The sequence below is a fragment of the Neomonachus schauinslandi genome, chromosome 2, assembly GCF_002201575.2.
Source record: "Neomonachus schauinslandi chromosome 2, ASM220157v2, whole genome shotgun sequence".
Lineage (NCBI taxonomy): Eukaryota > Metazoa > Chordata > Mammalia > Carnivora > Phocidae > Neomonachus > Neomonachus schauinslandi.
In genome coordinates, this window is record NC_058404.1 from 133,073,255 (window position 1) to 133,099,643 (window position 26,389).

The 26,389-nt window shown below is 36.7% G+C and overlaps 1 protein-coding gene across 3 annotated transcripts in view; it reads left to right on the plus strand.

The window, feature by feature from the left end:
* KLHL8 (kelch like family member 8) overlaps nucleotides 1-17,986 on the plus strand; it is a 59,785-nt gene extending 41,799 nt beyond the window's left edge. For all 3 annotated transcript variants that reach the window (XM_021702376.2, XM_021702378.2, XM_044912914.1), the window contains 6 exons: nucleotides 4,136-4,279; nucleotides 5,233-5,344; nucleotides 11,869-12,037; nucleotides 12,263-12,422; nucleotides 14,738-14,939; nucleotides 15,179-17,986. In XM_021702376.2, the coding sequence (XP_021558051.1) occupies nucleotides 4,136-4,279; nucleotides 5,233-5,344; nucleotides 11,869-12,037; nucleotides 12,263-12,422; nucleotides 14,738-14,939; nucleotides 15,179-15,302 (911 nt within the window). In that variant the 3' untranslated portion in view covers nucleotides 15,303-17,986. The remainder of the gene's footprint in view (nucleotides 1-4,135; nucleotides 4,280-5,232; nucleotides 5,345-11,868; nucleotides 12,038-12,262; nucleotides 12,423-14,737; nucleotides 14,940-15,178) is intronic.
* Nucleotides 17,987-26,389: the final 8,403 nt, after the last annotated feature.

Here is a 26,389-nt window from a genome sequence, read left to right on the forward strand (position 1 = left end):
GAACTCAAGTAGGCAGAGAGGCAGGCAGAGGGGGAGGGAGAAGCAGGCTCTCCACTGAGCAGGGAGCCCGATGTGGGGCTCGATCCCAGGACCCTGGGATCATGACCTGAGCCGAAGGCAGACGCTTAACGACTGAGCCACCCAGGCGCTGTAATAAGCCAATTTTTTAAAAAGCTGTGAGTCCTATGTACTTTGAAGAGCCTGCTGAAATATCTTTTTTTTTTTTTTTAAGTTTTCTTGATGCTTCTAGCAGAGTTCATTCCTCTGTTATTTGTACTTTTAGAATACTTTGTTTGCACTTGTTTTATTTTACTGTGTTGCATTGAAATTTATTTATTTGACATGTTTTGAGCTCTTCAAAGGCAGGTAAATATCTTATTCAGGTTTATATCTCTACTGTCAAGGATGGAACTTGACACACATTTTGTGTTTAAGTATTACTAGTTTTTGTGTTTTATCAAAAGAAAGGCACTAAATGGGGCCTCTAGCTGACTCAGTTGGAAGAGCAATGTCACTCTTGATCTTGAGGTCATGAGCTCAGCCCCACGTTGGGTGTACAGATTACAAAAAAAAAAAAACCAAACAAACTTGAAAGTCACTAAATACATTTAAAATTTGTATAATGGATTGTTAGACTCTTAGAATCTAAAGGTCTAATATTTAAGGAGGCATGCAATTTTACCTTTATTTGCCACAATTTTCAGACTGTATTTTCCTAATTCATGTTCACTTATGTTACTTTTTACAAGTATGGAAAATACATTTGAGGGATGATGGAAGATAAATTAAAGTCCAGGAATTCAGGAAGTGGTACTCTGAACAGAGTTTATCTGCATTTGTTGCTACCCAGTATAGTTATCAAATAAAGAGATCTGTGGAACAGCCTAAAAATAACAACAAAGGGCCATACTTGATTATGAATAGTGGGATTTTATCTAGGTAAAGAAAATGTGAATGTCATATATGTACCTATGAAGAAGTTGTTCTTCTAAATACAGTTGACCCTGGAACAACATGGGTTTGAACTACATGCATGGGTCCACTTATATGTACATTTTTTTACAGCACTATAAATGTCTTCTCTCTTTCTTCTTCTTTTTTTAATTTTAAGCAGGCTCCACACCCAGCATGGAGCCTAGTGAGGGGCTTGAACTCACAACCCTAAGATCAAGACCTGAGCTGAGGTCAAGGGTCAGATGTTTAACTGACTGAGGCAACCAGGTGCCCCCTTTTGATTTTTTTTAAATAACATTTTCTTTTCTCTAGCTTACTCTATTGTAAGAATATGGTATATAATACATACACAAAATAATGTGTTAACCGACTGTTCATGTTACCAGTAAGACTTGCAGTCAGCAGTAGACTATTAGGAGTTAGGTTTGGGGGGAGTCAAAAGTTATATGCAGATTTTCAACTACACAGGAAGTTGGCATCCATAAGTCCTGGGTTGTTCAAGTGTGAACTGTAGTTTAACATAGAAAGGACTGCTTATTCTCCTCTTTTTATAGGTTGATGTCAAGAATTAAATTTTTTGAAGTGTAGGGCTTTTTTTAAGTTGTGAATCCTGTTTCAGGAAGTCAGTGTATTTAATTAAATTCCTCTTTAAGTTTTAAATTTAAACAACACCTTGGTAGCCTGAGTTATATGCATATAGTAGGCATATAGTAGACCCTTGTATACATGATCTCTTACATGATTGCAGGAACTTAATGAGTAGGTTTTAGTGTAGGATTCAATACTTACTGTGAGATAGATGGTGTTATTCCATTTTATGGATGAAGAGACTAAGACTCAGAGAGGCTAAAAACATGCCCAAGGCCACACAGAGAAATAGCATAGAAAGGATTTATATCCTGATCTTTTTGTTCCATTTTTAGCTTCCCCCCCCCCTTCATTCCACGTTCCTAGGTGAACGTGGAATGAAATACTAGTTTCTACTGAAAATCTATTCAATCATTGAGATTACATTCTGGGATTATAATTCCAGCTGTGCCATTAAATATAATTTGGGGCAGATTTTGTAATCTCTGAAGGCCTGTTTATTTATAAATTATTTGGATTTACATGATCTTTAAAGCCTCTTCCAACTTTAAATTTCTTTGACTTAAAGTATTGATTTGGAAAATCAAGGATTGAGTTGGAAAAGATGACACAAGCAATTCTGTACATTTTTTAATACAGTCATTCAGCCAATATTTATTTAGTACCTACCACATGCCAGGTTCTGGGGTAGGCATCAGAAATGCAGATACACCTAGAATATAGCAGTCCTATTTTGAGAGAACTTGCAGTCCAATATAGGGAGATAGACATGTGAATAAATAAATGCAATGAAGTGGTAAAGGGAAGTTGATATAAGTATAGTGGGGAACACAAAAGAGTGGTTATTTTTACCTTGGAAGGGTCAGAAAATGTTTTATAGAGAAAGTAAACCTCAGTCTTAGTTTTCAATAATAAACAGATGTTTTTCTAGGTGCCAGTTAAGGAAAGGGGTATTCAGTTCATTTTTCATCTGTTTAATGCCTAGCACATGCCAGGCACTGTGCTAGCCCTGATTAGTACAAAATGCTTAACATACAGTCCTAACCTATCTTAGACTCTGGAGACAGATATCAGCATAATGGATCATTTCTGTACTGTGTTAAGTGAATGATAGTTACCAAAAATTGGCATTGGAACATTGAGGATGAGCCCTGTATGCATGTTGCGGGAACATGAAGTTTAAGAGAAAGGAAGGGAGAAGATTAGATGGACAGTGCAAGGCCTTTATGCTGTGCTGGGTTTTATCCTGTAGGGCAGTGGTTCTCAAAGTATAAAAGAAGCATAAGCATTCACTTGGGAACTGGTTAGAAATATAAATTCTTGGATCTACCCCACGCCTATTGATTCAGAAACTCTGGAGGTCAGGACCGTCAGTCTGTGGTTTATTTTATGCCTTCCAGGTGATTGTTGAACCACACTGGAGTTTTTTTGGTTTTTTTAGATTGCAGTGAAATATGTATAATCTAAAAATTGTCATTTTAGCCATTTTTAACTCTACAATTTAGTGGCATTGGCTAAAGTTTTTAGAAACTACTGATTTAGGTAATAGAAAGCTGTTGAGAGAGCCTTTTCATTAGTTTACTCTGTTGAAGGTCTGAAAGCAAAAAGACTACTAAGTGATAAGAAAGGACAGGATTTTGCAGTAGTTGGGTAATAGCAGATGAGGGCCTGAATTGTGAGGGAGAGGAAGCAGTGGAATTGTGAGGGAGAGGAAGGGCAGGGCCCCTGGGGAAGGAAGAGGTTTCAGGTAGGCGAGGAAGGGTGATCCTTTTGAATAAGTTGGATTTGAGGTGCCTGTGGGACATCAAGTGGAAATGTGGCTTAGATACGTAGCTTGGAAGGCATTATGATACAGATGGAATTTAAAATCAAGGAATGTACTTTTCCTGTGTGAACATAGGAAGTATGTGAGAAGTATGCAAAGGATGAAACATGGGAAACATAGGGAAGAGAAATTATTGGAAACAAAAGACTTCAGTATTATGGAAATCAAGAGAGTTAAGGAGTTTCCCAAAAAGCAGGGTGATCAGCATATTGAGTGTTGCATTTGTATTCAATAAGAAATTAACTTAAGGGGCACCTGGGTGGCTCAGTCCATTAAGCATCTGCCTTTGGCTCAGGTCATGATCCTGGGGTCCTGGGATCGAGGCCACATCACGTTCCCTGCTCAGCGGGGAGCCTACCTCTCCCTCTCCATCTACCTCTCCCCCAGCTCATGCTCTCGTGCTCTCACGCTCTCTGTCTCAAATATAAATAAATAAAATCTTAAAAAAAAAAAAAAGAAATTAAGAGTTTATTGGTTGTAGTTATGACCTTAGCAAGAGCAATTTTACAGAGTGGGTGAAAATCTAAACCATACTATAATGGGATGTTAGCAAACAGAGATAGCTGATGTATCTATCCTATTCTTTGAGGAATTCAAATAAGGGGAAAAATTAGATTTTTAGTAACATAATGACATTGAAGTTATCCAAATAACTCATTTTTTTAGCAGTTCATCAAAATTTTGACTTTCTAAGTATTTTTTTCCACACTAATTAAAAAAAATTAGGGAGCTATAATTTTGATCTGTATTTTCTGGCTTTACCTTTAGGTGTGCTGTTTTGTGTAGGTGGTAGAGGTGGATCTGGTGACCCCTTTCGCAGTATTGAATGCTATTCTATAAACAAAAACAGTTGGTTTTTTGGGCCAGAAATGAATAGTCGAAGGCGGCACGTGGGTGTAATCTCTGTGGAAGGTGGGTCCATTATTGTCTTAAGTCATAGCATATGATGATAACATTCTTTTAAAATATTTAAACGTTGAGAATTTCTTTCTGTAAGAAAATTGTTAAATTCTAAAATTTTCACTATATCAATAAAATATTTGTGTGGTGATTTTTTATTTACTTGCCTTATGCCCATAGATGCTCAATGAATAATCTCTTGCATGTAGGTGCTTGTTGGGAGAGGAGTATTAGGGGAAAGGGAGTTAAAATAAAGAGTTAAACTCTTCTGAGTTATATTTGTAAAATAATCAAACTACAAAAAGTGTTTATTGAACTTAATATATATCAGCTCTTTTCTATACCTAATTATTGAAATGAGAGTTTTTTTTACTGGTTACTGAAAATGAAATAATTACAGAACCATGGGTAAATTGTTAGGGGACTTTAAAAAAATAACTTTTTTTTTCTGATTATAGAAGTGTAAATTCTTTTTGGGAAAATATGAAAACATTCTAATAAAACAAGTCACAGTTGACATTCTTATATGTAACCTTTAAAATTATTTATTGTATGTGTATTTTTAATAACTTCATTTAGAAAGTTTGATCATACTGTATTGAATTTTGTATTTTCTTCATATAACATTGAGCATTTTTAAATTTTATTAAACATTCTTTGAAAGCATATTAGTGATTTCATCTACTTAGTAATAAAAAGTTGGGAAACCAAAGTAGGGATAGTGTTTGAGCATTTAAATAACTTCATATCTAACAGCATGTTCCTGGCATTTTATTAAGTAGAAGCTTATGATTATTTTCATTTGACTATTTAAGTGACATTATTCATGATGTTGAACAGAAGAATATTTGTTGAAAATTATCAAGCTATTCTAATTATATTTTGATCTTATGTATATATTATACACATAAATAATTATCAATTTACTTAAGTTGGAATCATGAAAATGCTTCTCTGTTTGACAGGTAAAGTGTACGCAGTAGGTGGACATGATGGAAATGAACATTTAGGTAGCATGGAGATGTTTGATCCTCTCACTAATAAATGGATGATGAAGGCATCAATGAACACAAAGAGGTGCATCAGCATGGAAATTTTTTTGATTTGTTGATGGAAAATAAAGCTTTCAATAATTGAAGGGGCCAATTTTCTACTTTTTACGTTTTTAGAAACTTTAAATACTGTCTTAAACACATTTTGTTAAATTTAGCATCCAGTGTGATGCTTTGTTATAACTTTTTATATTTTCTTTCTTGAGAATATATTTTATATTTTTTTGTTTTAGAATATGGTAACAATTAACATAGTTTCCACCTAAACCTGAGCATTGATTTTTTTTTTTTTAACTCAAATAATTTTATATTTAAGGAAAGTTGCAAAAATAGTAGAGTTCCTGTTTACCAGTGATTCTTAGCAAAAGATGATTTTACTTCCTCTGTGGAATACTTGGCAATATCTGGAGACATTTTTGGTTGTCACAGTTTGGGGGTGGGATGTTGGGGGAGGGCTGCTGGCACCTAGTTGGGAGAGGCCATGGATGCTGCTATAAATACTATAATGCACAAGAAAGCCCCCCCACAGCAAAGAATTTTCCCCACCCCAAATATCAGTAGTGCTGAGATAGAGAAATCCTGCTGTATACTCTTTACCCAGCTCCCATAATGTTGACATCTTACACCATCATAGTACAATTATTGAAACCAGGAAACTAACATTAATACAATGATATTAATTAATATAGATGTTATTCAACTTTTGCCAGTTTTTCCACATATTCCTATGCTTTGAATTTTTTTTTTGTCTATTTATATTGCCTATTAATCTAATACAGTGTGAATAGTAGCAGAGATGGTGGTTGTTTTTGTCTTATTTCTGATCTTAGTGGAAATGTCTCTAATGTTTCCCTATTAAATGAGATACTGGCTTTAGGACTAAGGCATAGGTATTTTAACATATTAAAAAAATATCCCTCAGGGCACCTGGGTGGCTCAGTCGGTTAAGCATCTGCCTTCAGCTGAGGTCATGATGAGCTGTGCTCATCACAAGTGTCCTCCTTAATAGCCATCACCCAAGATAAGTGTACTCTTAATCCCCTTCATCTGTTTCACCCATTCCCCACCCATCTCCCCTGTTTGTTCTCTGTATTTAAGAGTCTGTTTTTTTGGTTTGTCTCTTCTTTCCCCTTTGTTTTATTTCTTAAATTCCAAATATGAGTGAAATCATATGGTATTTGTTTTTATCTGGCTGACTTATTTCGCTTATCATTATACTCTGTAGCTCCATCCATGTTGTTGCAAATGGCAAGATTTCATTCTTTTTTTGTGGCTGAGTAATATTCCATTGTGTGTGTGCGTGTGTGTATACACACATACATATATACACCACGTTTTCTTTATCCATTTTTCTGTCAGTGGATACTTGGGATGCTTCCATAGTTTGGCTATTGTAAATAATGCTGCAGTGAACATAGGGGTGCCTATATCCCTTTGAATTAGTGTTTTCGTATTCTTTGGGTAAATACCCAGTAGTGGATCTTAGGGTAGTTCTATTTTTTTTTTTTTTTTAAGATTTTATTTATTTACTTGACAGAGAGAGATAGCGAGAGAGGGAACACAAGCAGAGGGAGTGGGAGAGGGAGAAGCAAGCTTCCTGCGGAGCAGGGAGCCCGATGTAGGGCTCGATCCCAGGACCCTGGGACCATAACCTGAGCCGACGCAGGCGCCCCAGGGTAGTTCTATTTTTAATATTTTGAGGAACTTCCATGCTGTGTTCCACAGTGGCTACACGAGTTTGCATTCCCACCAACAATGCACAAGGGTTCCTTTTTCTCCACATCCTTGCCCACAGTGTTGTTTCCTGTGTTATTGATTTTAGCCATTCTGAGAGGTGTCAGGTAATATCTCATTGTGGTTTTGATTTGCATTTTGATTTCCCTAATGATAAGTGATGTTGAGCATCTTTTCATTTGTTTGTTAGCCATCTGGATGTGTTCTTTGGGAAAATGTCTATTCATGTCTTGCTCCCATTTCTTAACTGGATTATTTGGGTTTTGGGTGTTGAGTTTGATAAGTTCTTTAGAGACTTTGGATACCAACCCTTTTTTGGGTAAGTCATTTGCAAACATCTTCTCCCATTCAGTAGGTTGCCTTTTAGTTTTGTTTGTTTCCTCTGCTGTGCCGAAGCTTTTTATTTTGATGTTGTCCCAATAGTTTATTTTTGCTTTTGTTTCCCTTGCCTTAAGAGACATATCTAGAAAGATGTTGCTATAATCAGTGTCAGGAAATACTGCCTTTGCTCTCTTCTAGGATTTTTATGGTTTCTGGTCTCACATATAGGTCCTTAATCCACTTTGAGTGTGTTTTTGTGTATGGTGAAAGAAAGTGGTCTAGTTTCATTTTGCATGTTGCTGTCCAGTTTTCCCAACACCATTTGTTGAGGAGACTCTTTTTTCCATTGCATATTCTTTCCTCTTTTTACGAAGATTAATTGACCATATAATTGTGCGTTTATTTCTGGGCTTTCTATTCTGTTCCATTGACCTATATTTCTCTTTTTGTGCCAGTACCATACTGTTTTGATTACTGCATCTTTGTAATATAACTTGCAGTCTGGAACTATGACACCTCCAGTTTTCTTTTTCAAGATTGCTTTGGCTATTCAGGGTCTTTTGTGGTTCCATACAAATTTTAGGGTTGTTTGTTCTAATTCTGTGAAAAATGCTGTTGATATTTTGATAGGGATTACATTAAATCTGTAGATTGCTTTGAGTAGGATAGACATTTTAACAATTTGTTCTTATCCATGAGCATGGAATATCTTTCCATTTGTGTTGTCTTGAATTTCTTTCATCATTGTTTTATAGTTTTCAGAGTATAGGTTTTTCACCTCTGGTTAGGTTTATTCCTAGGTATTTTATTCTTTTTTGTGCAGTTGTAAACAAGATTGTTTTCTTAATTTTTTTTTCTGCTGCTTCATTATTAGTGTATAGACATGCAACAGGGACTCCTGGGTGGTTCAGTCAGTTAAGTGTCTGACTCTTGATTTCAGCTCAGGTTATGATCTCATGGGTCTACTTCTGTAGATCTTACATTCTGTAAGGAAAGATACAAATAAAGACATAATTACAAGGGCAATAATTCTTTTTTTAAAAAAAGATTTTGAGAGAGCGAACAAGCATGAGTAGGGGGAGGGGCAGAGGGAGAGGGAGGGGTAGAGGGAGAGGGAGAAGCAGACCCCCTGCTGAGCAGGGAGCATGATGTGGGGCTCCAACCTAGGGCCCTGAGATCATGACCTGAGCTGAAGGCAGATGCTTACCCGACTGAGCCACCCAGGTGCCCCAAGGGCAATAATTCTAAGCAAAGGGTGCTTGAGAATGGAAAAAATCTTAAGTTCCATTTAAATTAAGATCTGAAAGAATAGAAGAATTTATTCTGGTTAAGTGTTGGTGGATAGAAGGGTGATGGGTGGAAAGAAATGAAGTCTGAAAATCTGGAAGTCAACAAGAGCAGAGAGCATTAAGGAAGTCCAGTATGGCTGAAAGATCAAGATGAATGGTGTGAAAAAATAAGGCTGAAAGAATAGGAAAGGATGAGGGCCTTTCAGGTTTGCCAAGAGGTTTTTTTTTATCTGGTGAGCTTTCTCTCTCTCTCTCTCTCTCTCTCACACACACACACACACGTTATATATATATATATGTTTTTAATAGGGAATGAAATGGGGAAAGGATTTGAGGAGGACCAGAGTAAAAACAGTTTGGGAGACCAACAGGGTTACTGTAATATTTTAGTCAAGAAATAATGGTGGCTTGGACTAAAGTGGAAAAAGTTGGGAGAGAGAGGACATATTTGAGGTATAATTCAGAAGTATACAATCAACAAGATTTTATGATAATCAGATGTGTAAGGTGGAAAGAACAAGAAGCAAGGATGATCCTTCAGTTTTTGGCTTAAGCAGTTGGGTGTGGATAGTGGTATAATTTTCTGCATTAGGAAAAAAAAAGACAACAGGATAAAATTTTTGTTTCCCTTGTGATGGGTGTATTTGTTTTCTATTGCTGTGAAACCATTTACCACACACCTAGCAGCTTAAAACAGTATCTGTTTATTAAAGCTCACAGTTCCATAGATCAGAAGTCTAGCAAGTTTGACTGGGTTTTCCACTTAGGGTCTTACAAGGCCAAAATAAAGGTGTAGGCTGGGCTAAGCTCTTATCTGGAGGCTCTGGGAAACAATCTACTTCCAAGGTCATTTAGGTTATTGATAGAACTCCGTTCCTTGAGGGCGCCTGGGCGGCTCAGTTGGTTAAGCGACTGCCTTCGGTTCAGGTCATGATCCTGGAGTCCCAGGATCGAGTCCCGCATTGGGCTCCCTGCTCGGCGGGGAGTCTGCTTCTCCCTCTGACCCTCCCCCCTCTCATGTGCTCTCTCTCTCTCTCTCTCTCATTCTCGCTCTCTCAAATGAATGAATAAAAAAAATCTTTAAAAAAAAAAAAAAAAGAACTCCTTTCCTTGAGACTGTAGGACTGAGTTTCTCAATTTTACTGGCTATTGCCAGGTGTCACTCTAAATTCCTAGAAGCCACTCCCAGGTCCTTCCCAGGTGCTCCTGTCTGTCTTCAAACAAGCAGTGGCATGCAGAATCCATCTCATTCTTTGAGTTTTTGAGTTGTCTTCTGCTACCAGCTGGAGAAACCTCTCTAATAGGGCTTGTGTGATTAGATTGGGACTATTCAAGTAATCTCCTTTATGCCATATAATGTAGTATAAGCATGGGAATAAAACTAGAGGATGAATATACTGGGGGTGTGTGGGGGGTACATCTTAAAATTTGCCTATCACAGGGAAGTAAGCAGTGAGTTCCATCTCAGATTAAAGTTAAGGTTGAAGAGGGGTGCCTGGGTAGCTCAGTTGGTTAAGCGTCTGACTCTTGATTTCAGCTCAGGTCATGATCTCAGGGTCATGAGATTGAGCCCTGTGTCGGGGAGCCTGCTGAAGATTCTCTCTCTCCCTCTTCCTCTACCCTCCTCCCTCCTCACTCACTTGCAAAAAAATTAAGGTTGAATAGCTAACATGACAGATTTAAGGTAGAAGTTGGATATATGTCTGGAAATATACATTTGAGTTATCATAAATCCATGGAAAGAATGAGGTTGCCTTGGGAGAGAGCGTTTAAGTGATAATAGGCCTTTAGGGAACTTGATAATTTAATGATGGGGTAGAGAGGAAGGCACTGATAAAGGAAACAGAATAGCATCAGCCAGAGATTTAGGAGGGAATTCAAATGTGTGATTTCATGAAAATCAAGGGAGTTTTGAGGAGTAGGAAATAACATTATTAGTTATTTTGGTTTGGGATGGTGAGGGGGTGCGATATTTACTAGGTACACATCTGTCATTATTATAATACCTGTATGTTCTAGAGTGCACACACGTTTACACACCTGCAAATTTTTATAGCCACAGTGTTTGCTCTATTCTCAAGAGAAAAGAGATGAAGGGGATTGAAAATGAGTAACAACGTTACCCTTAAGAATCCCTTTTAGGATTCTCTTTGGTAAACTTAGAATCTCGGTTGACCAGCTGTACTCTCCAGTAATATAGCTAATAACATAGCACTAACAATGGGCCAGTCACTTTTAAGTGCTTTACCTATATTATCTCTGTTATCTCCTGTGTCTGCTCCTTTCTCAAATGGGTTACAGATGAAGAAGCAAGGTAGAGGTTTATCAAATACACTGTCCAAAGTACATACCAAGTCAGTGGTAGTTTATAGTTTTAGAATAGTTCAGTTTTTTATTGCTGTAGTGTTTTTTAAGAAATTGGTATAGTTTTTTTCTGATCATTACAGTGAATTAGCTTTTAACAAGGGCTAAGTCTCCCTCTTTCGAAGAAGAGAAATAAATGCCCTTCAGAAGTTAAGCAATGTGATATAAAGCTTGTAATATAAAAATTGATGTTCTTTTGTGTCGTACCATGAAACCCTGCATCAAAACACGTGCTCTGGGGCGCCTGGGTGGCTCAGTCGTTAAGCATCTGCCTTCGGCTCAGGTCATGATCCCGGGGTCCTGGGATCCAGCCCCTCATCGGGCTCCCTGCTCCGCGGGAAGCCTGCTTCTCCCTCTCCCATTCCCCCTGCTTGTGTTCCCTCTCTCGCTGTGTCTCTCTCTGTCAAATAAATAAATAAAATCTTTAAAAAAAAAAAAAAAAGTGCTCTGCAATGACTTGAATTTAGAAATGAGATTGACTTCTGACCTCCACAGCAAAACATTTCTGTCAGTTCATTAATCTCTCATTATGCAGTGTTTTACTGTTGAATGTTTTGGATTCCATTTATATTATTTTGTTGGGTTTCACTTTATTTCTTTTGAGTTTAAGGTAACCTGTGTAGGCTGTGCATTATAAAACTCCAGAGGGCACTGTTCACATATAGTCACACAATTTGGCAACCTTGTAGCCATCTATTCAAAAGCCTTGATAAATCTAAAAATAATGGGGGAAAAAACCTCATTGAGGTTTAACGAAGTAAATGACTTTCTTTAGCATATTTTTACTACCTTTTCCTGGAAACAAAACCGGATGCTAAAGTATGTTTTATTGTCTTTGCAGGCGAGGAATTGCCTTGGCCTCCTTGGGAGGTCCAATTTATGCAATTGGAGGGTTAGATGACAACACTTGCTTCAATGATGTGGAAAGATATGACATAGAATCTGATCAGTGGAGTACAGTGGCACCAATGAATAGTCCCCGTGGAGGAGTTGGCTCTGTGGCTCTTGTAGTAAGTTATGTGGCAGTTGGCTCGTGGATTGCATCGTATAATAGCCCTGATGCCCTGATAAGTAACAAAAGGTCTGCTCTATTCGTATCTCCAGGATGCAGATAATGATTGTATACCATATTATCTCATGAAACACTGCTTCCTTACACATTCTGGTCTACCGATAGGACCACATAAATCACTTAAAAGTCTAATGTCATGTGTTTTTATTCTTTGTTTATTTAGAATCATGTTTATGCAGTAGGTGGCAATGATGGAGTAGCTTCTTTATCTAGTGTGGAGAGGTATGATCCACATCTGGACAAGTGGATAGAAGTTAAAGAAATGGGTCAACGAAGAGCAGGCAATGGAGTCAGTGAGCTCCATGGTTGCTTGTACGTTGTTGGTGAGTGGATGGTATTTCTCTAATTTATTGCAGGATGTACAGTGGTAGTGTCATAAGACAATACAGTAACACAAATTATATTGCATTTAGGCTCAAATGGAATAGTCCTAAGATTGGCTTTCAAATTACTAAGGTTCACATTCATGCTTTTTTGTTTATGCCTTCATGTTTCATGTTTTAGGAGTAGCAAATGCATCTAAGGTAGAGGATTATATTTAAATAAGATATATATTTTTTAATGTAAGAACACAAATGTGCTTTGCTAAAATCTTTAAAGATTTAAGAAATTTTTTTCTCATCTTCATTTCAAGGGAATTATGTTGACTCCTTTAAGCAAAGCAATGGCTATTTCATATGCATAATGGCTGCTGGTATCCCTATCTTGCTTTTTACTTACTGAATTGCAGAATTGGAAGGAACCATAGGGCATTGCTTTCTCAAACTTTAATATGCGTATGAATATTCTGAAGATACTGTTAAGCTGCAGGGGTGGAGCCCAGATTCTGTATTTCTTTTTTTTTTTTTTTAAGATTTTATTTATTTATTTGACAGAGAGAGACACAGCGAGAGAGGGAACACAAGCAGGGGGACTGGGAGAGGGAGAAGCAGGCTCGCCGCGGAGCAGGGAGCCCAATGTGGGGCTTGATCCCAGGACCCTGGGATCATGACCTGAGCCGAAGGCAGACGCTTAACGACTGAACCACCCAGGCGCCCCTAGATTCTGTATTTCTAACAGCTCCCAAATGATAATCAGTGCTGCTTCTGGTCCATTCAGCACACTTCCAGTAGCAAGGTTTTAAAGAACTATGAGATGGGAATAATGATGAAAATTATTAATGAGAACTAATAATGAGAATTATCTTTGAGAGAATTATTCTAAGAATTAGAGATAGTATATGTGAAGCATCTCAGACTGCATCCGTTACCCACTAAATGGATGGCAGTATTGTGGTTAGTAATTCCTCCTTTACAGAGAAAGAAATTGTTCAGAGAGGTTGTAACTAGCATATGTCGCACTTATGTTGATGTAAACTCTTTGGTATTACATAACTTACAGTTCTTGGTAAGAGAGTGTGGGATATTATTAGCATTGAAATATCTGCAAGTAATAGAAGTAATGCTGAATATTCCAGTGCTTGGAAATATAGGTAACATAATTTACTTTAGATCTTGTCTGATCCTCACAGCTCTGTGAGGTAGCAAAGACTCAGCGTGAATAATTTATCTCATAGTCACACGCCTTCTAAACTAGTGACAAAGCTGGAATTTGAACTTGGGTCTATGAGAAACCAGAGTTCTTGCAGTACACAGTTGCTACCTCTCACAGCTCCCTACTTAGGAGAGCTAAACCCTTTATTGTCATGAAATATGTTTTGTATCATGGTTGCGGTGGTGAGGATACTGCTGTACACATTTGTCAATATTTACCAAGTTACACACATAAAATTGGTGAATTTTATTTCAGTTAAATTGATTTAATTAAACCATTAGAGAAGTTAACTGTTGTAGGTTGTTTTTTTTTTAAACTGACCTTGTTTCTGAATAGACTGCTCATAATAGCAACACTTCCTATCCTCAGGAAAATAGGCTTAGTTGCTGAAGAGAGTTATTACTCATGTAGTAAGAGATGAGAGTCTAAAAAGAGGCACATTTATTTTTAAGGGAAAGAACACTGTCAAAATAACAGTCTCTATATTTAACCCTCAGGAATATAATAAGTAGCATTGTTAGGATGATGTATAGAGAGAACTGTCATCATCTAGAATATGTAGCATGAAGATGTAGTTTTGGCAAAAATTGGTGAGATCATTCATAGCCGTCTCTGTAATTATGATGACAATTACAGTATTAGGGGAAACAGTTGGAAAACTTTTGAGTCAAATGATTCAGTGGTAGTTTATTCTCTTCTCAGGCACTCTTACTGTTTAAAAATATAATAAACAACATACAGAGAAGGAATCTCAATACTATCTTACTTACCTCTAGGAGGTAAAGGACGAATTATGAATGTTGTGGGGTTTTTTTTTCTCCTAAATTATCTGCTTAGATACAGGGACTTCAGTTTTTCTATTTTAAGATTTTTAATCTTAGTATTGAGGTCAAATACTAAGTTATCTCAAATTATAGAAAAATGTCTAATAGGAGTTGGTAGTGATGATAGGTATTGGGGTGAATTTTTTCCCAGTTTTCTCTATTTTCTAAAATGTTTTTAAAAGATTGGGTTGTAGAAGCTATTGGATTGAGATTTAATAGTTAATTTCTATGAAATGTAGTACTATTTTTAAAATCTTTTTTTTTTATATATATATATATAGGTGGTTTTGATGATAATTCTCCTCTGAGTTCAGTTGAGCGGTATGATCCTCGAAACAACAAATGGGATTATGTAGCAGCACTTACCACTCCCAGGGGTGGAGTGGGGATTGCAACAGTGATGGGCAAAATCTTTGCAGTTGGTGGGCATAATGGCAATGCATACTTAAATACAGTGGAAGCATTTGATCCAGTGTTGAATAGGTAATTTTCATTTTTTCTGTATGCTTTAATGGGATCTTCCAGTAAATGCTTATTCCAGAGTGCTAAAATCCTATAGACGTACCTATTAAGATAAAACCTTAGGGATATCTTATCTCCCTGAGGAACCTTGCTGTCTTTCAGAACCAGTCCCAGTAATAGGGAGTTTTTGTCTATGGTTGGTATTTTGAGCAAAGTAAATCATGCTTTAAGATAACGTACTTTCTCCTTTGTCTCTTCAGGTGGGAGCTGGTTGGATCTGTGTCTCACTGCAGAGCTGGAGCGGGCGTAGCTGTGTGTGCCTGTTTAACCAGCCAAATTCGAGATGTAGGCCATGGATCCAATAATGTGGTTGATTGTATGTGATTTGAGCTCCAGCCACCAACAATTTGGGTCATATTTGATAGGCAAGAAGGACAACCAGGATCTTGTATGACCACCTCTGAATAATAGTTTTCACTACTGCTAGAGTCTTATTTTAAATGGAAACTGTTGTATTGTGACTAAGTGCAACATTTAGAATGGTAGCTGAAGATCTGTTATAATAAAAGTAAATTTGATACTTCCCGCTTTAGCAAATAATGGGATAGGGAAGAAAAACAATCTAACCTGAAACCATGCTTCCTCTGAAAAATGTTTAAAGTAGTACCAAAACCTTGAAATCCCTCTTTAAAGACATTTTGGATAAATCAAAATGTAAAATGGAATCATTTCTATTTTATCTGAGTTTTACCTTCTCTTTTGCCTAAAAGTGTTAACTGTAGGCAGTGGACTTTTCCTAGAGGGGAGATTAGAACCTATTCATCAACACAAGTATATCAGGACACATAAAAGACCTCCTTTTGAAGATCATTTCTACTTGGTGCTGATGAATTTATGCCTTGCTTTTTTCTAGATGTCGATTTTTCAATTTCTTGGATATTTACAGAAGTAGAAAAAATGTTTACTCTTTCTCAGTGCCACTTGGCTGGATTTTCAGAAGCTTTATGGGAGTGCTGTAAGAAGCTCTTAATTTCAGTTTGACTTGTTTAGGGCACCAAATATCTGTTTGAACTAATCCCATCTGAATAAATCTACACTTTTATTTTTTCATCTCATGCAAAAAGGATTTGTTTTATATTAGCAAAAATTGAACCAGAAGAAATATTAGAGGAGAAGGCTTTAGAGTTGATATTACTCTATTGTCCAGTTGAGAGACCCTGAGAAGAAATGGTGCCGATTACATGACTCCCTGAGAGGAATCTGAAAATATTTCTGTCTTTGATTTAATCATTTGGTTTTGAGCCCAGGATTATTACCTTTCCATTTTGCTCTTTTCCACCATCCTGGTTTTTAAAAAAACTGCAATTTGGATGTATTTATTATCAGAAAATGAATGCATTTTTACAAAAATTCTTTATAGATTATGGTTTACTGATTAGTTTAAGTCCATTATTACCAATAAAAGATATTGTTAAAAACAGAGCAAAATTGAAATTTCCTGTTTTTTCTGTTTAATCACCTTCAGTATATTTATTTATTGAACTTCAACTGAAAATATTTCTATGCATTAATTTGAACCCAGGATATAGATAGACCTGCTGACTTAATAGCTCTTCCATGGTTTTAGCCAGTATTATAAAATGGCTTATTCATTATATGTAAATATTTGTATAAATATTTATGATGAATATTAAAATATTCTGTTTTGTAGTTGCAATGCACTTTGGTACCTCTCTTTCAGGCCTCCCTGAATTTTCCTGTCATCATGCCTCATAATTTAGTGTAGTTCATTGCTGGTTCACAAGGACGCTGGGGCACTGAGGAACACTACCCCCATCCACCCAGCTCTGAAGTTCATTGCCTACTAACTCTGATGGTCCTCATTAAAATGTAGCCTGGGCTTGTCAGTAAAGTAGGGTAGAAAGCCACATTACAAAAGCCAGTGTCTATTGAGTATTTTAGACCAAAAAAAGAAAAAAAAAAATTGTAAGAGGATCTCAGGCTAGCAGAAGAAGGTCTTTCATGAGGCAGATTTAAAAATTCCCAAATTATGCCACTTTTTGCTGTCAGCCTGTAGGCAAGTTCATAAGTCTTTGCTGGATCTGAATCGATGTTCTCTTGTATAACTATAACCATATTTCAGTCATTCCACAAAACATTTAACTCTCTAGTACTCACTGGACTGGTTATAACTAGCTGGATGTGGAGCATAAATCTCAACACCTGGCTTCAACTGTCTGGAATTCTTGTATTATAATGCTTGTCTGGCTATGGTTACTAGTATGTTATATTTATTTTGTGGGAGAGAGGATCATGGTCTTATTGTTTCTAAGATTATTTAAAATGGTTTTTTTCTTTAACGTATTTCTGCCTTTGTCACGTGTGTAGAGTTTAGGAACATAAAGGTGTTAATTTTTTTTTTTTTAAGGTGTTAAATGTCTATTTCTGGTTTTTACTATACCGTAGTCATCTAACATGCTAACATACCCTAGCTACCCATAAAATAGGAACTACTCATAAGGGAAGTAAAGCGAAGTGAAGAAAACATGTGGCTGTCTGTTATATTATGTGTAGATCGTTAGAAGCATAGTTTTGAAGGACCTGAAAATGGTTATGAAAGATAAATAGTGGAACCAGTACTCAGTTTATTAAAAACATTCTTTGAGATATAAAATGAGAATCAGGCTGAAGGAATCATGCAATTAAAAGATGATTAAATTCATAGGAATAAAGAGATGACATTATTAAAAGAATATGGCTACTTAATTGTGAGGCCTTTCATTTTAACCTCAGATGTTAATAAGAAAACCAAAAAGTGATATAGAGATAAAATTTTGAAATGGTGAAAATTTGCATATTATTATTTCTTCAAGAAGTAGGTGCTTTTGTGTGATTGTCCCATAAAGTTATTAAAGCCACCGTTTTCCTATATTGTATTGCCACTTTAAAAAATTACTTGGTATTGGTTTTGGTTAATTTCATTGTACTCTGTGTAACTGATTATTTTAAATTATTTTAGATGTTTAAATAAACTTTGTACTCCCTTTAAGGAATATTATTTTTTCTCTTAATTCCCACACACATTTTGAATTTATAATGCTGTTAAATGCCTAGATAAGAGATTGTTGAAATTATATAAACTCCTATTGCGAAGGGTAAACTTAAGAATTTTCTTTGTTTCTTTTTTCTCTCCATGTCTTACATGATAGAGAATGCGTTTAGAATCTAATTCATATCTTATCAGTTAAGAACGTTTTCTGTTTTTTTTACATCACATTTTTTTTTAAAGATTTATTTATTTTTTTTTAAAGATTTATTTATTCATTTGAGAGAGCGAGAATGAGAGAGAGCACATGAGAGGCGGGGGGAGGGTCAGAGGGAGAAGCAGGCTCCTCGCCGAGCAGGGAGCCCAACACAGGACTCCATCCCGGGACTCCATCCCGGGACTCCAGGATCATGACCCGAGCCGAAGGCAGTCGCTTAACCAACTGAGCCACCCAGGCGCCCAAGATTTATTTATTTCTTTGACAGAGACACAGCGAGAGAGGGAACACAAGCAGGGGGAGTGGGAGAGGGAGAAGCAGGCTTAACGACTGAGCCACCCAGGCGCCCCAAGCATCTGACTCTTGATCTCAGCTCAAGTCTTGATCTCAGGGTTGTGAGTTCAAGGCCTGCATTGGGCTCCATGCTGGGCATGGAGCCTACTTAAAATAATAATAATAATTAAAAAATAAAGGATGTAGGCAACTAATGTAAGTAGTTTCACTAATCTTAGTAACTGATTAAAGCAATGGTCTCTTCAGCAACTGCAGACTTGTATAGAAATGAGATTCTTTATGCATTAGGATGAATGTTGTCCTTCCAAGTTTGTTTTTTCTTTTCCAATTATGTTGCCATTGCTAAATATTTTTCTGAAGATGGCCAGAAGAATCCTTTTGTAAGACATCCAAGAGAATTAGTCTTGTCACTCATTTTAGTCATATGCTATTTTTAATTAAAATTTTTAAGGGGTGCCTTAGCCAGGCGCCCAGTCAGGTTAATTTTGACCAAAATCTTGATTACAGCCATGTGTACTTTATTCATCAAGCTTGATTAAAAATATCTTGCAGTTACAACAGGGGACATCTACCCTCAAAAAATTAAGATTTTCGTTTACTGGAAAAATTTTTTCGCAAATAGACCGTTCCAATGGAAGATTTCTAAAATCACCCTGAGTGATAGTAACTTTTTTTTTTAAAGATTTTATTTATTAGAGAGCAACTGTGTGTGAGAGAGAGCACAAGCAGGGGGAGCAGGAGAGGGAGAAGCAGACTCCCTGCTGAGTAGGGAGCATGATGCGGGGCTCCATCCCAGGACCCTGGGATCATGACCTGAACGGAAAGCAGATGCTTAACCCACTGAGGCACCCAGGCGCCCCTGAGCAATAGTAACTTTAGTGAAAGAAGTATATAGCTTCTTTGAGGGGAAACATTATTTGATGCAAAAATTCTGGTGGTTTTTGTTGTTTTAAACACTCTTCCATTATATTAATGGTGGAAGCTAAGTTCAGCCTACCTGAACAAACTCTTTAGAATATAAGGGGCTTCTTTTTCTTTTTTTAAAAGATTGATTTAGGGCACCTGGGTGGCTCAGCGGTTAAGCGACTCCCTTCGGCTCAGGTCCTGGGATCGAGCCCCGCATCGGGCTCCCTGCTCAGTGGGAAGCCTGCTTCTCCCTCTCCCACTCCCCCTGCTTGTGTTCCCTCTCTTGCCATCTCTCTCTCTCTCTGTCAATTAAATAAATGAATAAAATCTTTAAAAAAAAGATTGATTTATTTTAGAGAGCACATGTGGGGAGGGAGGGAGAGGGAGAAAATTGATTTATTTTAGAGAGCACATGGGGGGGGGGGGGGGGGGGAGGGAGAAAAATCCTTGAGCAGGCTCCCTGCTGAGCAGGAAGCCTGATGCAGAGCTTGATCCCAGGACCCTGAGATCATGACCTGAACTGAAATCAAGAGTTGGACGCTTAACCGACTGAGCCACCCAGGTGCCCTATAAGGGGGTTTCTTAAATTGGGGTAATAGTCAAGGGGAGAATATAATTTTTAAAAAATGTAGTTTGTACCACTTTATAGCATTTTAATCTTTATAATAATTCTGTATTTTACAGTTAAAAAATAGATTCAAAGACATTAAGTGACTTGTCCAAGATCCATAACTAATGAGTGGTTACGACCAGTATTGTGACCAAAAAACCCCACTGTTCCACCTAACCAGCTATACTATACATCTGCTTTTACAAGGTAGTGTACATACATTTAAGGGAAGATGATTTCCTTTTTCATAGTGTCTTAGCAATATAAAAGTGTTTCTGGTCACTATTTTTTAGCTGAGATATAATTGACATATAACAGTTTTAGGTGTACACCATAATGATTCAATATATGTATATTTTGTGAAACAAGTCAAGATTCATCACAACACAGTTACAATTTTTTCTTCTGGTAAGAACTTTTAAGATACCTCTTATTGGCAACTTTCAAATATACAACACAGCATTATTAACTACAGTCACCATGCTGTAATTGTATCTCCAGGACTTATGACGAAGTTTGTGTCTTTTGACCACCTTCCCCCACTTTGGCCACCCCCCACACCCAACCTCTGGCAACCACTGGTCACTATATTTCTTTATGTAATGTTTGATTCATATATAAAAATATATGCGTATGGAGGTAATGAATAAATAAATGCCTATGTACACACTAATTAAGAACTAGAACACTTCTGATAGTATTGACTGTACTTTCATGTTCTTCCCAATTCCAGTACCCAGCTTAACTTCTTCCCCAGAGGTAACTATTGTCCTGAATCAATCACTTTGTTTTTTGCTTTATATATATATATCTATATATCCCACATAATGTTTACTTTTTTTGGTGAACTTTATGCAAAATAGTATTGTACTTAATATGCAGTCTTACGTTACTTGATTTTTCCATTCAACAGGCTCATTTTTATAATTTAATTGGGTATAGTTTTCCTTGTTTTTGGCTTTTACAGACAATTCTAAAATGAACATTCATTAGTTTCTTGATACAGATGTACAAGAATTTCTTTAGAGTGTATCCCTAGAAGCAGAGTTGGTTGTAAGGTATGTGCCTGATTAGCTTTTTAACAGTTTTATAAAAAATAATATAGTTATTTTCCAGAATGGTTGTGCTAGTTTACAATATGGTTTATCATTTGCTTACTACTAGAAGATCTGATTCTTGCCAATCTGGTAGGTGAAAAATGACATTTTATTGTGGCTTTAATTTGCATTTTCCTAATGAGTTGAACATGTGTTCACTATTCTTGTTTCTTCTGTGAAATACTTCCTGGTGTCTTTTGTCATTTTTTTCTTAGAAGAGTTCTTCATAATAGGATACTAATATTTCTACTGTTAATTTTAACACATTCAAAATAGTTATTTTTATGTCTTAAGATTTTTTTTTTTAAGGGACGCCTGGGTGGTTCAGGTCATGATCTCATGGTTGTGAGATCACCTCCACACATCTGTCAGGCTCCGCAGTCAGTGCAGAGTCTGCTTGAAATGCTCTGTCCCTCTCCTTCTGCTTCTCCTCCTGCTTATGTGCATGCATGCACACTCTCAAATCTAAAAAAAGATTTTTTTTAAATCCTTAAAAAAAAAAACATTTTTTAAGATTCTTAAGTAATCTCTACACCCAACATGGGGCTGGAATACAACCCTGAGATCAAGAGTCGTATGCTCCACCAACTGAGCCAGCCAGGCATCCTATGGCTTAAGATATTTCTTATAGTCTCCTCTAGCAGTCAAAGTCTCACATTTGCCTTTAGTCCCCTTGGAATTGATTTATGTATGTGTGAGAAGCAATTTAATTTTTTACTATGTGGATAACTGGTTTTCTTTCTACTGTTTATTGACTAATCCATCCTTTCCTTGGGGACTTTATCTACATGGCGAATTTCCATATAAATGTCTATTTTGGGACTTTCTTTGCCATTCTATTGGTTAATTTGTCTAACCAAGAGCTAAGGTGGCACATTATTTTAATTGCTGTAACTTGATTACAAGTCTTGATAGCTTATAGAGCAAGTCTCCCTTCACTTTAAGGAGTGTTCTTGGCCTTTTGCTCTTTCATTAAATATTAGAATCAGTTGTCAAATTCTTTGGGAAGAAAAACAACAGGAGATTCTTTTTTTTAAAGATTTTATTTATTTGAGAGAGAGAGAGAGGCAGTGAGAGAGGGAACACAAGCAGGGGGAGTGGGAGAGGGAGAAGCAGGCTTCCCGCTGACTCTGCGATCACGACCTTAGCCGAAGGCAGACGCTTACCCGACTGAGCCACCCAGGCGCCCCTTTTTTCTTTAACTAGAATCATATTTAATCTGTAGTTATTTAGGGAGTACTAACAGCCCTACAATATTGAATTTTACTAGGTTTTGCTACTCTTTATCAGGGCAAGGAAGTTTCCTTCTATTTTATTAAGCTTTTATTATAGGGGTAGAAATTTATGAAACACTTTCTTTTCCTCTTGAAGTAAATGTGTTTATTCTACTTTAATCTGGTAATGTGGTGAATTACACATTTAAAAATTTTTAAATGTTAGCCATTCTTGGGCTAAAGCAACTTGCTCATTAAGGAACGATCATTTTTTAAAAATACACTTCTGAACTTTAATTGCTGATATTTTGTTTAGGACTTTTACATCTGTGCTCAGGAATGAGATTAATCTGTTACTTTGTTTTCATAGTTTTTAGCCTCGTAGAATGAGTTATGGAATATTCTTTTCTCTGAATTCCTTAACATTGAAATAATCCACTTTTTGAACATCTGATAGAACCTAATTGTAAAACCACGGGGGCCTACAGTTTTCTTTTGTGGAAAAATTAACTACCAGTTCATTATTTTATTGAGAATAGGATATTTTAGAATTTTTAAGTCAGTTTTGGCAAGTTTTATTTTTTAAAATACCATCATTTTCTGGATCCCACAAGTTTTATTTTCATTATTTCATTTCATTTTCACTTCTAAACATTTTTTAAATGCTTATTACAAGTTTTCCTTTGAGCCATGAGTTTAGAAGTATATTTTTAAATTACTATTTTTCATTTCATCAGTGATCATGATCTGTTTGACTCCACTTCATGGAAATGTATTGAACGTGTTTCATGGCCAATTATGGAGTTAAATTTTATTTATGTATTCTTAAAAAGCCTGTTTTGGTGCAGTTTCTGTATTTGTGCATTATATCAAACTAGCAGTTCATGCTGCTCAATCTTCTACACATTGCCATTTTTTTCTTTGGCTAATCTCTTCCTCAAGAAAGGAAGTGTATTGACATTCTACTTTATGATTAGTTGTATGTGTTGAGGTTTTAGGTGTATGCTGATTTTAAAAAGAGTTGAGCATTTAAGTTGTGTGTCTTCAGATGTGTATTTGATTGTTTCTAGGGACTTTATCCTGGAAGGGAGCTTTCACTGGTTAGTTTTGAGAGTTCATGGGCCCAAAAATACTTCAGCCTTTTCAGACCGGTCTCAAACCCTTTGCTCTCTCAATATTTGAGAAGGCAAAACCCCATCCAGTTTCAGTACTGTTCTGGAGCTAGTCCTCTGAATTTTCCAATCAGTATGTTACCCTCTTTTGTGGTTCACATTGCTGGTTGCTTTCCCCCTGCTCAGTTGCTAATTTCTCACAGGTCTTATACCTGCCCAAATTTTGGGGTTCCTGAAACACCTAGTTTAATTAGGATGTTGTACATAGGTTAATTTTGTTATCCTACTTGTCCTGTTTTTTGGGGGTTGGGCAGGTTAAGTGGTCAGAAATTTTACCGGAACTTCCATTTTTGTCCAAGGCCTTTGCCTTTGTTTTAATGTTTTTGTGTGTTTTCCCTCCACCCCTTCCTGTTCTTTTAGTAGTTAACCTTACATGTGCATTGAAATCTTCAACAATCTAAAGTTACTTAGTACATTAAATGCCTTCCTAAACACTGAGGGCCTTAGAACACTAAAATTCATCACCTCATCCAACCTTTGTTATTCAGTATTTTAGTTGTTTCCGATCCACATGTAAACAATATTTATTTGGGTTCACTTTGATCATTTTTCTTTTGTGATCTCAGTGGTTCCTTCTGAGGTAATTTATTTTCTAAAGGATGTATTTCTATAAGTTACTTTAAGGAAGTTCGAGTTAATCGCTCAGTTTCTATTCATCTGCAAATGTCATTTTACTGCCATTTTTATATCTAAAAAATTTTTTTTAGCTTTGTTGTAGTTGACAAAATTGTATATTTGAAGTATAGAACATTGGGGTACTTGGCTGCCTCAGTCAGAGCATGCAATTCTTGGTCTCAGGGCTGAGTTTGAGGTCCATATTGGGTGTAGAGATTATATTAAAAAAATATATATATGTATGTGTGTGTATATATATAGAGAGAGAACATGATTTAACACATATACATCCATCACCTCATAGTTACTTTTTTTTTTTTTTCAGTTACTTTTATGTGTGCATCTGGTGAGAACACTTAAGGTCTACTCTCAGCAGGTTTCAAGTATACAACACTTACTCTTCATAGTTTTACTGGGTACAGTACTAGTTAATACTTTTCTTTCAACAGTTTGAAGTTATTCCACTATTACCTGGTTTCCTTTGTAGTTTAAGTGAACTGCTATCCTTTTCTTCCTATGGGATCTCCTTTTACTTTCTGCTATTAAAATCTTTTCATCTGTTCTGATCTGTAGTTTCACTAAAATGCATCTAGATGTGTGTCTCTGTATTCGTCATGTATCTTTCTGCTCAGAAAATTTCAACCACGGACTCTTTGAGTATCACTTCTTTTTCTGGGACTTTACACAGAGCTGAAATGAGAAGTAATAAAAGTTTAATCTGCTGTTACACCGCTGACTCTCTAATTTCAACTGCTGTTTTTCATTCCCAAAAGTACTATTTCATTCTCTTTTAGATAGGCTTGGCCTAAAGCTTTTTCATTCTTTTTGTTTGAGCATTTCATAATAGTTAATTTTATATCAACTATGGCTGGTAATCCTAGTATCTGAAGTTTTTTTGGGGGGGAGGGGTGTCCTAAATCTGTTTATTGTCACTGAATTTTTCTTTATGGTGCCATTCTATCACCATGTGTGGTCATTTTATTTTGTGAATGCTTTCTTGGTTGAACTTGTGGGAATCCAGAGGTTCTAAATTGGGCATGTTCTCTCAGAGAGGTTTTGCATTTGCTTTTCTAGGCCAGGAACTGCCCCTGGGACACTTTAGCCCTCTCCTTGGTTCCTGGCCTAATTTGGGGTATCAGGCTCAGCTCCTCCCCTTACTGTTCATCCAAGGCTTAGTCTCAATCCCAGTGCTGGTAAGGGCATTTGTCCTCAGGACAACCATGGCTTTTCTGTTTACTTACCATTCCTGCTTATATATTGTCCTTGGAGGTTTCCCTGCTTTCCTGAAAATCTAGTAAGCATTTTTAAATGTTATTTTATCCAGGAACTAATAGTAATGGGAGAGCCCTTCAGAAGGTGCCTGGCTGGCTCAGTAAGTACAGCATGGGACTCTTGATTTCAAGGTCATGAGATCAATCCCCGCGTTGGGCCTAGCACTTACTTAAAAAATAAAAGTGTATTTTATTAAAAAAAAAAATTAGTCTTTAGTAACTCTGAGTGTTGCCACTGCCACTCTAGAGCCAAAAAAAGGGGCATAGTTTTGTCTTGATATTCACTTACCTTTCTCTTATTACAGCTAGACCCCTTTGTAAAATTTAGTAGACCTTAACAGTTTTTAGTCCCAGATACTTGTCATACCTGAAGTTTTTTTTTTTTCCTTAAGATTTTGAGAAAGAGTGAGTGAGCAAGCAGGGGCAGAGGGAGAAGCAGACTCCCCACTGAGCAAGGAGCCCAATGCAGGGCTCCATCCCAGGACCCTGGGATCATGACCTGAGCTGAAGGCAGATGCTTAACCCACTGAGCCACCCAGGGTGCCCCCTGAAGTTTGAGTAAATTTAAAAATCAGGAATTTATAAAGGATAATTCAGGATATGTAACATTACTTTGGCATAGATGTGTCTATCACTTCTTGTCTCAAGTATCAGTTTTATACACGAGACCCTTAACTTGATATTATAAATCCTTTCATAAATGTGACTCCACAGTATTGGTTTTCATTCAGAAAATAACTGCGTTCTGCCTGAAGCTTTGCAACTTTTTTTTTTTTAGTGTTTCTGTTTTGGCCTCTGGCCAAGAGTAATGAAATTTTTACGTGACCATAAATTCCCTGATACCCCTCCCCAACCCCATTCATCTGCAAACAATGTTCTTTTTTCCTATCTGGAAACCAGAGCCCAGGACTGAAATGATACAGGGCTATTTGTATTATATTCTAACAGTGCTCTAATTTTCCTTCTACTTGTCTCATTTCTCAATACCTACTCTAATGCAATACTAAATCAATGTGCTTTTTTTAGATC